General features: G+C 41.7%; 1 protein-coding gene across 1 annotated transcript in view; it reads right to left on the bottom strand.

Annotated features, from left to right (window-relative positions):
- The window catches only part of LOC120552612, a 254,426-nt gene that overhangs the window by 207,106 nt on the left and 33,476 nt on the right, over window positions 1–13,844 (bottom strand). The window contains 4 exon segments of the mRNA XM_039790790.1: window positions 4,743–4,919; window positions 7,318–9,184; window positions 9,335–9,528; window positions 12,880–13,026. Of these exon segments, the coding sequence (XP_039646724.1) occupies window positions 4,743–4,919; window positions 7,318–9,184; window positions 9,335–9,528; window positions 12,880–13,026 (2,385 nt within the window).

The following is a 13,844-nucleotide window of genomic DNA, read 5'->3' as shown; positions in this document are numbered from 1 at the left end:
CTGGGGGATCCCGAGGCGTTCCCAGGCCAGGTTGGAGATATAATCCCTCCACCTAGTCCTGGGTCTTCCCCGAGGCCTCCTCCCAGCTGGACTACCTGGAACACCTCCCTAGGGAGGCGCCCAGGGGGCATCCTTACCAGATGCCCGAACCACTTCAACTGGCTCCTTTCAACGTGACGGAACAGCGACTCTACTCCGAGCTCCTCACGGATGACTGAGCTTCTCACCCTATCTCTAACGGAGACACCAGCCACCCTCCTGAGGAAACCCTCCTGAGGAAACCCATTTTGGCCGCTTGTACTCTGGATCTCGTTCTTTCGGTCATGACCCAGCCTTCATGACCATAGGTGAGGGTAGGAACAAAAACTGACCGGTAGATCAAGAGCTTTGCTTTCTGGCTCAGCTCTCTTTTTGTCACAATGGTGTGATAAATTGAATGTAATACCGCACCCACTGCGCCGATTCTCCGACCAATCTCCCGCTCCATTGTCCCCTCACTCGCAAACAAAACCCCAAGGTACTTGAACTCCTTCACTTGGGGTAAGGACTCATTCCCTACCTGGAGTAGGTACTCCATCGGTTTCCTGCTGAGAACCATGGCCTCCCGATTTAGAGGTGCTGACCCTCATCCCAGCCGCTTCACACTGCGCCAACCCGATCCAGTGAGTGCTGAAGGTCACAGGCCGATGATGCCATCAGGACCACATCATCTGCAAAGAGCAGCGATGAGATCCCCAGCCCACCGATCTGCAACCCCTCCCCACCCTGACTACGCCTTGATATCCTGTCCATAAATATTACAAACAGGATTGGTGACAAAGCGCAGCCCTAGCGGAGGCCAACCCTCACCTGAAACGAGTCTGACCTACTGCCGAGAACCCGGACACAGCTCTCACTTTGGTCGTACAGAGATTGGATGGCCCTGAGAAGAGACCCCCTCACCCCATACTCCCGCAGCACCACCCACAGTATCTCCCGGGGAACCCGGTCATACGTCTTCTCCAAATCCACGAATGGGCATACTCCCAGGCCCCCTCCTGGATCCTTGTGAAAGTAAAGATCTGGTCCATTGTTCCACGACCAGAACGGAATCCACATTGTTCCTCTTCAATCTGAGGTTCGACTATCGGCCGAACCCTCCTTTCCAGCACCTTGGAGTAGAATTTACCAGGGAGGCTGAGAAGTGTGATACCCCTGTAATTGGCACATACCCTCTGGTCCCCCTTTTTGAAAAGGGGAACCACCACCCCAGTCTGCCACTCCTTTGGCACTGTCCCAGACTTCCACGCAATGTTGAAGAGGCGTGTCAACCAGGACAGCCCCTCCACACTGTATACAGCGTAGACATACATGCGGATATCTCATGCGTACAGATAACACGCTACTTGGCTTAAGAAAGTCACTGTGTATGTTTACGCAAAGTCATGATGTCACGTTGGTGTGAGAGAGAGAAAGAGGGACATCATCTTGAAAATGCATTGAACTTCTTTTTAATGCTGCACAATTGATCGAATCACAGTCATGATGTCACTCTGTGTGAATAACTAACCTCATAAACTGTGTGATTTAAGTAAACTAAAAGGTGAGCTGTGTGTGTCTCACTCAGTCTCCACGTTGTAAAAGCTTTCACTTTACCCACAGTAGAAACAACAGAAGAAGCCACTGGGTCTTAAGAAGCTTGGTGTTCTTCACACTTTACCAACAGGTTGGACAAAGTATATTTTGTAACTTAATCAATAGTTCTTTTATTACACCCATCCTTAATGTGGCATATAAAATTGAGTTTTTTTAATGAGAATTTGTATTTTTCGTATTTGTTCTATTTTATATTTGTGCTGTTGAGCAAACCAAACCAAACTTTCTCCTCTATCATTTAAAAAAATATGTGGAAAAATGTGTAACTGTAGTAAACATGTCCCTTTTATTTCAATTACTCTTCCTTCTCTCTCTTTCTTCATTCTTTATTTTCTCTACTCATTTAATTCTTCCTTTCTTCCTTTTTATAAACTATGTTTTTATATTCTATATATTTTGTTGAACTTTTTTAAGGAACCCAACATGTTGAGGGTTTTCTGGGTTTCTTTTGCAAACCATTTTTTAGTAAATCACAATATGACTTTTTCTTCAAATTGTGCAGCCCTATTTCTTTTATTTTTTAATTATGAATGCGTTTCAGATGTAAAAACAATTTTTAATATTGATTTAATTTTGCATCACATTGAATAATAAATCTTAAAGTATTCTGACAAACACTGATCCAGTTTAAGTCCAGACTACATCTGGAGACAAACTGTTCAGACTGACAAACTGAAAACAAAGAGTTGTTGTGATTTGTACTCAGAAAACAAGTGAAGTGATAGAAATTTAAACCTTCTGTTATGGATTTAATTTTGATAGATTTACACTGTACAAGAATAATATAGATGAACTGACCTCAGAGACTCCAGTCTACAGTTTGGACTCTCCAATCCAGCACACAACTGCTTCACTCCTGTATCTTTCAGGTTGTAGTTGCCTGTCAGGTCCAGCTCTCTCAGATGTGAGGGGTTGGACTTCAGAGCTGAGGCCAGAGGCGCACAGCTGATCTCTGACAAACTGCATCTCTCCAATCTGAATGAACATCAGATGTGTTGATGTTTTAAATGTGTAGCTCAATCAATGATCTTTACCCTAAAATGAGTATTGTTTAAAAATAGTTGTTAGTTAAACAAAGGTGCTTTTGTGAAGGCATGATCCACCAGACCACCGGGCGCTCCAGGGATTTCTGTCTGCTGTGGGAGGCGAGGAAAGCAGGGACGAAGGCTGCTTGCCCGGCTAAGGGAACTACCACACAGATCGACAATGACAAGCCTCCTACTCACCAACACCAGATCGATCACACACAGAATGGATGAGCTACAAATACACATGGAACTGCTGCATGATGATTTCCACAAAAAGCCTGGCTGAACACACTTATTACGGACAGTAGCTACCAGCTAAGCAGCTAGCAGCTAACAGGCCAAGCTACCCACCGGCAGGATCAAGACAGGGACCAGGGTAGGTGAATTTAATCAATGTCTGAGTTGAAAACGCATCTTGTTGTCACGTTAGGGCCCTGTTCATGTGGCACAGACATATTAATTGCATGTTGTGTCTGTTATGAGGCACAAAGCACTCTAAAACTTTCCCCCGACAACTGCCGTTTTAGCTCAGTGGAAGCTTGTACACGTAGCTGCAGCAACTCCAGTTTGCTAGGACCGATCCAGGTCAGGGTTTTTTCTTTAAGTAAAGAAAAAGGTGAGCTGTGTGCGTCTCACTCACTGTCCACTCCAGTCTCCACGTTGTAACAGCCTTCACTTTACCGATAGTAGAAACAACAGAAGAAGCCACTGGGTCTTAAGAAGCTTGGTGTTTTTCACACTTTACCAAGAGGTTGTACAAAGTATATTTTGTAACTTAATCAATAGTTCTTTTATTACACCCATCCTTAATGTGGCATGTAAAATGTTTTTCTTTAATGAGAATTTGTTTTTTTTCTTATTTGTTGATCTATTTTACATTTGTGCTGTTGAACAAACCAAAAAAACTTTCTCCTCTATCATTTAAAAAAATCAGTGAAAAAAAATCTGTAACTGTAGTAATCCCTTAGTGGGGAAGTGATCAATTGGGCTTCCCTGGAGCCTTCTCTCTCTCTCTTTTCCTCTCCCTCTCCTCTGCTCGCTCTGTTTCTCTTCTCTCACAGTGCAGTGTGTGTGACTGGCCACTCCCAGGATTACTCGCAGCTGCAGGCTATCTCTAATCAACCACCTGTTTTCCATGGCTCGTCAGGGCAGCTTCTTAAGCTATGGCTGCTCTCTCTTCAGTGCCGGATAGTTAAGTCTAGTCGTGTAGGTGAACGTCCAGTTTTATTCTGTCGTGGTACTTTTGTAACCTGCTGTTTGTGCCTGCAAACCTGAATGCTGTTCTTTGTGTTTAGGAGAATCACTCTGCTCTACGGTCTCTCAACCTACCTGTTGATGCCACTCTCCACCTGCCGTCACCAGTCCTGCATGCTTCGTCTCCCTGCCTGTGTCCACAACCTGCTCTGTCGCCTGAGAGGAATTTCCCACCTGTCCATTATGCCACCTTGTCTGATTCAGTAATAAACTGTGTAAAACTTTCAACTGTCTATCAGTCTGCTTCTGGGTTCAAATCACAAACCCTGACAACATGTCCCTTGTTTTTTTTACGATTCCTTTTCTTTTTCTTTTTCTTTTTCTCTTTCTTTATTCTTTATTGTCTCTACTCATTTAATTCTTCTTTTCTTCCTTTTTATAGACTCTGTTTTTATTTTTTTACATTCTATATATATTTTTGAACTTTTTTAAGGAACCCAACATGTTGAGGTTTTATTTAATGTTTGGTGCATTTATTTTTGTAATCACAGTATTGTAAATCACAATATGACTTTTTCTAGAAATTGTGCAGCCTATTATTATTTTGCGTTTCACATGTAAAAACAATTTTAATATTGATTTAATTTTGCATCACATTGAAGAATAAATCTTAAAGTTTTCTGACAAACACTGATCCAGTTTGAGTCCAGACTACATCTGGAGACAAACTGTTCAGACTGACAAACTGAAAACAAACAAAGAGTTGTTGTGATTTGTACTCAGACAAACACAGAAAACAAGTGAACTGATAGAAATTTAAAACTTCTGTTATGGATTTAATTTTGATAGATTTACACTGTAAAATAATAAAATAGATGAACTGACCTCAGAGTCTCCAGTCTACAGTTTGGACTCTCCAATCCAGCACACAGCAGCTTCACTCCTGAATCCTTCAGGTCGTAGTTGTTAGTCAGGTCCAGCTCTCTCAGATGGGAGGGGTTGGACTTCAGAGCTGAGACCAGAGAAGCACAGCTGATCTCTGACAAACTGCAGTTGCTCAATCTGAATGAAGAACAAATGAAGTAGATAAAAATCCATTCATAATTCAATTAGTGTGTTGATGTTTTAAATTCAATTTTATTTATAGTATCAAATCATAACAAGAGTTATCTCAAGACACTTTACAGATTCAATAGGTCTAGACCACACTCTATAATTTACAAAGACCCAACAATTCCAGTAATTTCCCCAAGAGCAAGCATTTAGTGCGACAGTGGCAAGGAATAACTCGGACACACCCAGGTTCTTGGTATGCGGTGTCCGACAGTGCCGGTTGGGGGTGTGATGAACAGTGGTAATAATAGTCACAATGAAGATAATGGATCAGTGACTAGAAATAGTAATTGTAGTAGTTCATGGTGTAGCAGGGCATTGCAGGGCGTTATAGTGTGTAGCAGGGCACGGCAGGGCATTGGAGGACATAGCAGGGCGCGGAGCAGGACCACAGCAACAGCTGCAACCATGATTTAGGTGCCACCCTAATCCAATGTGTAGCTCAACTGGCGATCAGTCTTCTCTGTTAGAGCCACAAAGTATTATAACTCAGTACCAAGCGAGATCAGAGAATGGAACAACTTTGCTGGTTTTAAATTAAAGTTGAAATCATGGCTGAAATCAAACCAATCATGCTCCCATCAATCATAAACCCAAACAGCCAATCTTTATGTAGTGAAGTTCAGTTGTAGTGGTGTCTAAATGTTGTGATTTTATTGTTGGTTCTATTGTAGTGGTGTTTTAATGTTGTGGTTCTTGTTGTCAAAGTAGTTTTTTTGTGTTTTGGTTGGTTGTTTTTTGTTGTTGTAGGGGGCGCGCATTTTTTTACTACAGTGTAAGATTTTCCAATTGACAAATATGTTATCATATGTTACCTGCCCAGGAACTACAGATGAAAATTAGCTTATAGCTAATTCTGGTAATTTTAAGGAGCCATGAATTGTCCCTGTCAAACAAATAAATAAACTAGGGCTGTCAGCATTAACGCGTTAATCATTTCACTCGGCTTCACGTCATGCCTAACGGGCTACTATTTTGACCCTTTGCCGCAACTTTACTTATCATCAAGTTGCCATACTTCATCGTAACACATCCTACTGGTGCAGGCGGCAGGCATGATGGAGAAATGCAGCAGCAACACAATTCTGAATGGAGCTTTTTATTTTCCAAAACTCCCGGACAACTCGTAGACAAGTTGAAAGCCATATGCACATTGTGTAAAGCCAAATTAAAATATCAACGAAACGAGCTACCACCTATGAGCTAAGCATAGTACAGTTAACGTGACTCAGGTTGATGCTAGTGGGCTCAGGCAAAGCACTATTTTGTTGATGAAACCAAAGTGCAAAGTGCAAACGCTGTCTCCTCAACCGGTGATCACTGGACGTCAGTGAGTAATAAAAATTATTTAGAAGTTACTGCACACTATATTGACTCTGGTAAGTAGGGTTGGGTACCAAAACGTGCTGACCTAAACGGTAGTAACGAGACCGAATAAGAACGAAAATTTCGGTGCCTCATTTCGGGGCCTGACTTTACACTACACCTGACAGCAGGTAACGTTAGCCTACCTTTAGCTAGCAGCTGGATTAAACACGGTTAAAATGATGACAGCTAACGTTAAACAGTGTAAAGTGTGACTGTATTTCACTGTAGAGGATTCCAACACTGACGTAACAGTCTGCTCTGCAGCGCAGCAGCTGCTGTTGTCGGAATTAAACAACACAGACGGTGCATTCACTTAAAACAGGTAGCCTCGTGGTGTATTCACAGTAATTGTAAAATACCATTTTCCCATCTGGTGGTTTTTTTTGTCATTCAACAGCAATTTACTGGTGTAATAAGTCATTGTTACAGTTATTACATTATTATTAAATCTTTGATTTTGACCATGGCCTTAACAATAAACAAGTTGCTGACTGTTGTTTAGTTTTTCTTTTTTCTTCTTTTGCTTACAGTAAATAAATAATAAACTAATACAAATCTTAAAAGTCAAGTTCATAAAGTAACTTTCTTTTCATTCATTTGATTCCCAATCAAGATACACTGGTAAGAATTGCTTTCCATTGTTAAAATGTACTTAAAAACAGTTCTGAAATGCAAAATAATAGAATTTTACATGCGATTAATTGCGATTAACTATAGAAATTCAGTGATTAATCGCGATTAAAAAAATTAATCGTTCGACAACCAAAGTTACTGAAGTTCAAGAGCTGTTTTACAGCAACACAAATATCACCAAAACTAGTGGGGAAAAATATAAAAATCCGGTTTTTGGGGTGTGATTAAGAACAGTCTCATGCATGATTTATAATTTAAATGTGTGTGAAGTGTGTATCTTTACTCTAATACTGATGGCATCAGCTTTACATTGATTTATTGTGTTGATAATAACATCTGGACTTACCGAGCCTTTCTGCAGTTCCTCACAGCTGGAATCAGTCTCAGTCGTCCCTCATCTGATGTGTTGTACTGACTCAGGTCCAACTCATCCAGAACCTCCTCTGACATCTGCAGCATGTAGGCCAGAGCTGAGCAGTGAATCACAGAGAGTTCCTTCTCTGATCTGTTCTCTGACTTCAGGAACTTTTGGATCTCCTGATGGACTGAGTGGTCGTTCATCTCCGTCAGACAGTGGAAGATGTTGATGCTTCTGTCAGGAGACATTTTGGTCTTCTTCTCCTTCAGGTTGTTGATGGCTCTCTGGATGATTTTTCGACTGTTGTCTGTCTGACCCAGCAGGCCTCCTAAGAGTCTCTGGTTGGACTCCAGAGAGAGGCCATGAAGGAAGCGGACAAACAGGTCCAGGTGGCCATTTTTACTCCTCATGGATTTCTCCGTGGCTCTCTTCAGGAAGACATCCAGAGATGGGTAATTGTCATGTTCACTGTCACAATGGCTATCTTTCTTCCCAAAAGACGTAGAAATCTTCTTGAGAAAAGACTTTGGTTTTGAGTCCCTGTGTTTGAAGTCTTCTCCCAGGAAGTCCTCCATTACCTCGGTGTACCTGTTGGTGTAACAGCTGAACAGGTAGACTGCAGCCAGAAACTCCTGAATGCTCATATGAAAGAAGCAGTAGAATGTTTTCTGTAAGATCACACTCTCTCTTTTGAAGATCTCTGAACAAACTCCTGAGTACAGCGAGGCCTCTGTGACATCCAGACCACAGCGCTCCAGGTCTTCTTGGTAGAACATGATGTTTCCTTTCTCCAGCTGTTCAAACGCCAGCCTCCCCAGCTTCAGAAGAACTTCCCTGTCAGCCTCCGCCAGCTCCTGTGGACTCGTCTCATGTCCCTCAGCATACTTCTGCTTCTTTCTCTTTGTCTGAACCAGCAGGAAGTGTGAGTACATGTCGGTCAGGGTCTTGGGCAGCTCTCCTCCCTGGTCTGTAGTCAACATGTGGTCCAGAACTGTAGCAGTGATCCAGCAGAAGACTGGGATCAGACACATGATGTGGAGGCTCCTGGAGGTCTTGATGTGGGAGATGATTCTGCTGGACAGCTCTTCATCACTGACTCTCTTCCTGAAGTACTCCTCCTTCTGGTTGTCAGTGAAGCCTCGTACTTCGGTTACCCTGTCAACACACGCAGGAGGGATCTGATTGGCTGCTGCAGGTCGGGAAGTTATCCAGACGAGAGCCGAGGGAAGCAGCTTCCCCTCGATGAGGTTTGTCAACAGCACGTTGACTGATGACTTCTGTGTGACATCAGAAACAGCCTCATTGTTGTTGAAATCCAGGTAAAGTCTGCTTTCATCCAGGCCGTCAAAGATGAAGAGAACTTTAGAGCCAGCGAGCTGCTCTGCTGTGACCTCCTGTAATGATGGATGGAAAACACAGAGCAGCTCCAGAAGACTGTACTGCTCATCTTTGATCAAGTTCAGCTCCCTGAAGGAAAAAGGAATCACCAGATCCACATCTTGGTTTTCCAAACCCTCGGCCCAGTCCAGACAGAACTTCTGCACTGAGAAGGTTTTTCCAACGCCAGTGACGCCGATCACCATAACGACTCTGATGTGTTTCTGTTGGTCAGGTAAGGCTTTAAAGATGTCGCTGCACTTGATTGGAGATTCATGGAGGGTGTCCATCTTGGAAGCTGTCTCGAGCTGCCTCACCTCATGTTGGGTATTAACTTCTTCACTCAGTTCATCTGTGATGTAGAGCGCAGTGAAGATCCTGTTGAGGAGGGTTCCACTTCCTGTTTGATCAGCTCCTTCAGTCACACGTTCATATGTCCCCTTCACACTGATCTTATGTTCATGTTTAACAACGTACACTGCCACGAAATACAAAAGTCTATTATTAATAGTGTTATTTTCAGTCTCCAAACAACAATTATAACAATAAAAAGGAATGAAAATGGAGGACACAAGAAGAATCCTGTTTCCAGACATGAAGACATCAGCAGACAGATGGACAGTCTTACTTGTTCTGGATCTTTCTCCACACTGGGGACAGCAGGAGTCTCCTGATGAAGCAGACTGGTCCCAGTATGAGGTGATGCACTGTCTGCAGAACCAGAGTCCACAGCTGGTAGAGACTGGATCCTTCAGGACGTCCTGACACAAAGCACAGCTTGATGGCTGCTCCTCCTCACAAACATCACTCCTGTTCCTCTTTCTGTCAACACATTTCTTTATAAAATAATTTGTTGATTATCAAAGCTCAGATGTTTTAAAAGTGCCGTTACTGTTCTGTTTCAAATCAGTCTGTAATGAAAATGTCCCTTTAATCTAAACTCTCCTGCTTTCATAAACACTAATAATTGCTTTTCCTCTCCAACTGTCTTATTAAACATTTAGTGATTGGTCTGTAATTTGTAAAACTCCTTCCAAAAGTAGAGCTGATTATGTCCTTTTCTGTTTCCCAGTCCCTTTGAGCAGCTTAGCTTGAGTCCGTTAGGTTTGAACTGAGGTTAGAAGTAGTCTGAATATTGAGGTCCACCAGCAGTCTCAGACACAGCATTTAACAGAGGAGACTCAGGTTCAAGTCCAGACTGTTTACTTCTCATTAAGTCATTCTGTTTTATGGATCTTTCTATTGTCAACTTTCAGATGAAGACATGTGGCCCAAATCTACATTGGACCAATTCTGCTCCTTTTTATTACTACTGTGATGTTCTGTTGTTTATCTGGGAAAAGGGAGACCTCTAGTGGTGACTCCTAACATAATGTAATGTTCAGTTGTACCAGCAGTCTTGCCAAAGTTCGATGATACATGGTGAAGTAAACGGTCACTTATTTTTCTCTCTTGACTTACAGTTTTTCACGATCGCTATGACAATTTTTTCAATATTTTTAACAACTTTCCTAAACTCTTAACGCACCAACACACCTACAACACACGATTGGCAACACAGCTAATTTCATGCTCAAAATCACACATTGTAAACTAAACTCCAACACCGATTTTCAAAATACAATAATTCACTAACACAATACACTATGTTTACCAAAACAATGCAATCATGTTTCAAAATCAAATAATTCTTCCAAAACACTAACACATGTTCTCTCCCAACAGAACCATTTAGTCAATCATAGCACAATGTCATAAAAACACTAACATCCCATGGAATTACAGAAACTGCATTATTTTATGTGTCAGGTCTGCCCTTATACAATAGACAATAGTATATTGTATTGATCATAGATTGTGTTTTGCACTGCAGTTTCTGTTGAAGCCTCTCTACATTTTTGTTTTGTTGGGTTTAGTAAATGCATGCATTTTTTTTAAGATTATTTTTTGGGCTTTTCCGCCTTTACGGTATTTGACAGGACAGCTAGTTGAGAAAGGAGTGAGAGAGAGGGGGAAGACATGCAGGAAATTGTCACAGGTTGGATTTGAACCCTGGACCTCTGCATCGAGGCATAAACCTCCAAGTATATGCGCGCCTGCTCTACCCACTGATCCAACCCGGCCACCATTTACTGTAGTTTCTTTTGCTGCAGAAATTCAATACAAAAAATGAATGACCCATCTCAGAGTAGCTTTATAGAATGTATGGTTTAGGAAAAAAAGTAGACAGAGACATAATTGTCCTGGCACTCCTCTTCCTCTCCCTCATGAAGGCATTTTTCTTATTTTCTGTGTTCATCTAGAGTATATTGTTCAAATAGGTCCTCTTTTACTGTACTAGCATATGGTCATGTGACTGAAAGAACCTCAACACCTGAGTGTGTTTCCTAGAAGGGAATCAGCTGTGATTGATCTATTTGCATAACTTCAATCAGCTGTTTCTCAATAAATGCATGTATAAAATGCAGGGGATATATTTGTGTTTCAATTTGCAATATGATCAGCTGTTCACTTTGACTTTAGCCTATAAGTTAGGTTTAGAAAATGATGTTATCTGTTCTGACAAACAGTGTGAAAGCATTTGTAAATTGGTCAGTAAAGATCCATTGTTTTGGTCTTGGTGGAGGTTGTGTGTAAAAGAAGTTCAAACATTTTAAATTTGTGTTAACTGTATGCATTTTGTGTCGAAACAACAAGAAATGTGTTAATTCTATAGCCTACACAGACGGATGTTATGCTGTGTTAAGAGTTTAGGAAAGTTGTTAAAAGTATTGAAAAAAGTGTCATAGCAATCGTGAAAACCTGCAAGTTGGCCAGAAAAACGTTTGCCTGTAAGTACGACCTCATACAGTTATCTTGACATTAAGTACTAAGAATACTAGTAATGAAATCCTTTGTTAATGAATTCAAGTTCGTTCTAAATGTGTATTTGGATCGTATAGCCTAAACACTAGCATCGTAATGGAATTTCCCATAGAAGTTAGCCTTAAAGGAGAACTCCGGGCAATTTTTACGTTAATCTTGATTGCTATATGTATGTGAGTACTGTCGATAGCAAAAAAAATGAGCCGAATCGGTGCTAGCAACACGGAGCTGCTGCAGCTAATGCCGAGAGCTCCCACTCAGCTAAAACGGCAGTTATGGGGTTATTACCTATTTTTGAGGGGGGAATAAACTTCAATATTTCGCCGTGAAAGCATGAACTGTCCTCTGGAGGACATCCACCAGACCAGCGGGCGCCTGTGGATTGTTGTCGGCAGCGGCAGGCGAGGGAGGCGGGGAGGAAGTAGAAGGATGCCCGGTCGGGGCTGCTAGCCTGGCTAAGGAAACTACCACACAATTCACCACTGCAGAGACTCATATTCACCAACGACAGCACACAAAATGGATATATATGCTACAAATACACATGGAACTGCTGCGTGATGATTATTACCGGAGCCTGGCTGAACACACTCACTCATCCCAGACGGCAGCTAGCAGCTAAGAGGGTAGGTGAATTTAAACAATGGCTAAGTTGCTAAACGCATCTTTTTGTCATGCAAGGGCCCTGTTCATGTTGCACAGACATTTTAATTGCATTTTGTGTCTGTTAAGAGGCACAAAGACACTCTTTATCTTATGCCCCCATAACTGCCGTTTTAGCTGAGTGGGAGCTCTCGGCATTAGCTGCAGCAGCTCCGTGTTGCTAGCACCGATTCGGCTTGTTTTTTTTGCTATCGACAGTACTCATATACATATAGTGGTCAAGTTTGGCGTAAAAATTGCCCGGAGTTCTCCTTTAAGCTAACACATTTGTTTCTATACGTTTTTAACGGACAATATATCAATATTGTTCTTGAACCAAATGAAATGCTGAGATGTATGCTTTGTTCTTTGTAGTTTTACAGTGCTTCCTGAGTAAAGTTTGGAAAGGATACACAAGCTTCATCCTTTGTCTTGGGGAAACTGTTAGCTATCTGCCGAGCTAATGTAGCAGGCTAGGTCGCACCACACACACAGAGGCGGGGGCAGAACAACTACTGTCCATGGATGTTTGTTCTTCACCTTCAAGAACAATATATTGTGGAGAGAACTTATAGATCTTTAATATACAAGCACAAAATCACAGAAAACATTAGCAGAAGAAACTTAAAATGAGTCATATAAATGAGTTGGTATCAGTTCTCTTACTTTGTGTCTGAGGGTCCAGGTTCAGTACTGAATTCTGGAGGTTCTCTTCTGGACCGGTCACTCTTCATAGACTGACAGCCAGATACTACAGACTCTGCTCCGTCCTCCTCTTCCTCCAAATCACTCATCTTCTGATCTGAAGTCAGTCTGAGAGGTAAAACAGCAACACTGACTGGGAGCTCAACACAAGAATCAAGACACACACACACACACACACACACACACACACACACACACACACACACACACACACACACACACACACACACACACACACACACACACATCTGATAGGTCTTTAATATACAAGCACAAAAAAAAACTTAAAATGTGTCATATAAATGAGTTGGTATCAGTTCTCTTACTTTGTGTCTGAAGGTCCAGGTTCAGTACTGAAGTTCAGAGGTTCTGGCATCGACCAGTAACTCTTCAGAGACTGACAGCCAGATATTACAGACTCTGCTCTCCGTCTGTTGTTCTGGACTCTGCAAACACCAAGAGCTTTTTATTCATATTGCTTTCATCCTTGAAAAAAAAAATGTAAAGCCACTTATGAATCTCTACACAAAACAAACTTCTGCCAATAATTAGAAGGATTAAAAATGTATATTAATCCTTTAGATTAGATTACAGTTTTTCTAGGTGACTGACAGCTGTCACAGATTCAAAGAGGAAAATAAAAAATGATTTCTCCTCTCTGTCATGAAATATTTGTTAAACGTTAGTTGGCAAATAAACTTTATTATACAAGCACAAAATCAACCGAAACATTGGCACGGAAAATCTTGGCAGATGAAACTGAAAATGAGTCATATAAATGAGTTGGTATCAGTTCTCTTACTTTGTGTCACAAGGTCCAGGTTCATTACTGAAGTTGAGAGGATGTGGCATCGACCAGTCACTCTTCAGAGACTGACAGCCAGATACTACAGACTCTGCTCTGTCCTCATCTTCCTCAAGACACA

This window comes from Perca fluviatilis, chromosome 22, assembly GCF_010015445.1.
Source record: "Perca fluviatilis chromosome 22, GENO_Pfluv_1.0, whole genome shotgun sequence".
Taxonomy (NCBI): domain Eukaryota; kingdom Metazoa; phylum Chordata; class Actinopteri; order Perciformes; family Percidae; genus Perca; species Perca fluviatilis.
Note: the sequence above shows the minus strand (reverse complement) of the source record. Positions and strands in the feature narration are given on the sequence as shown.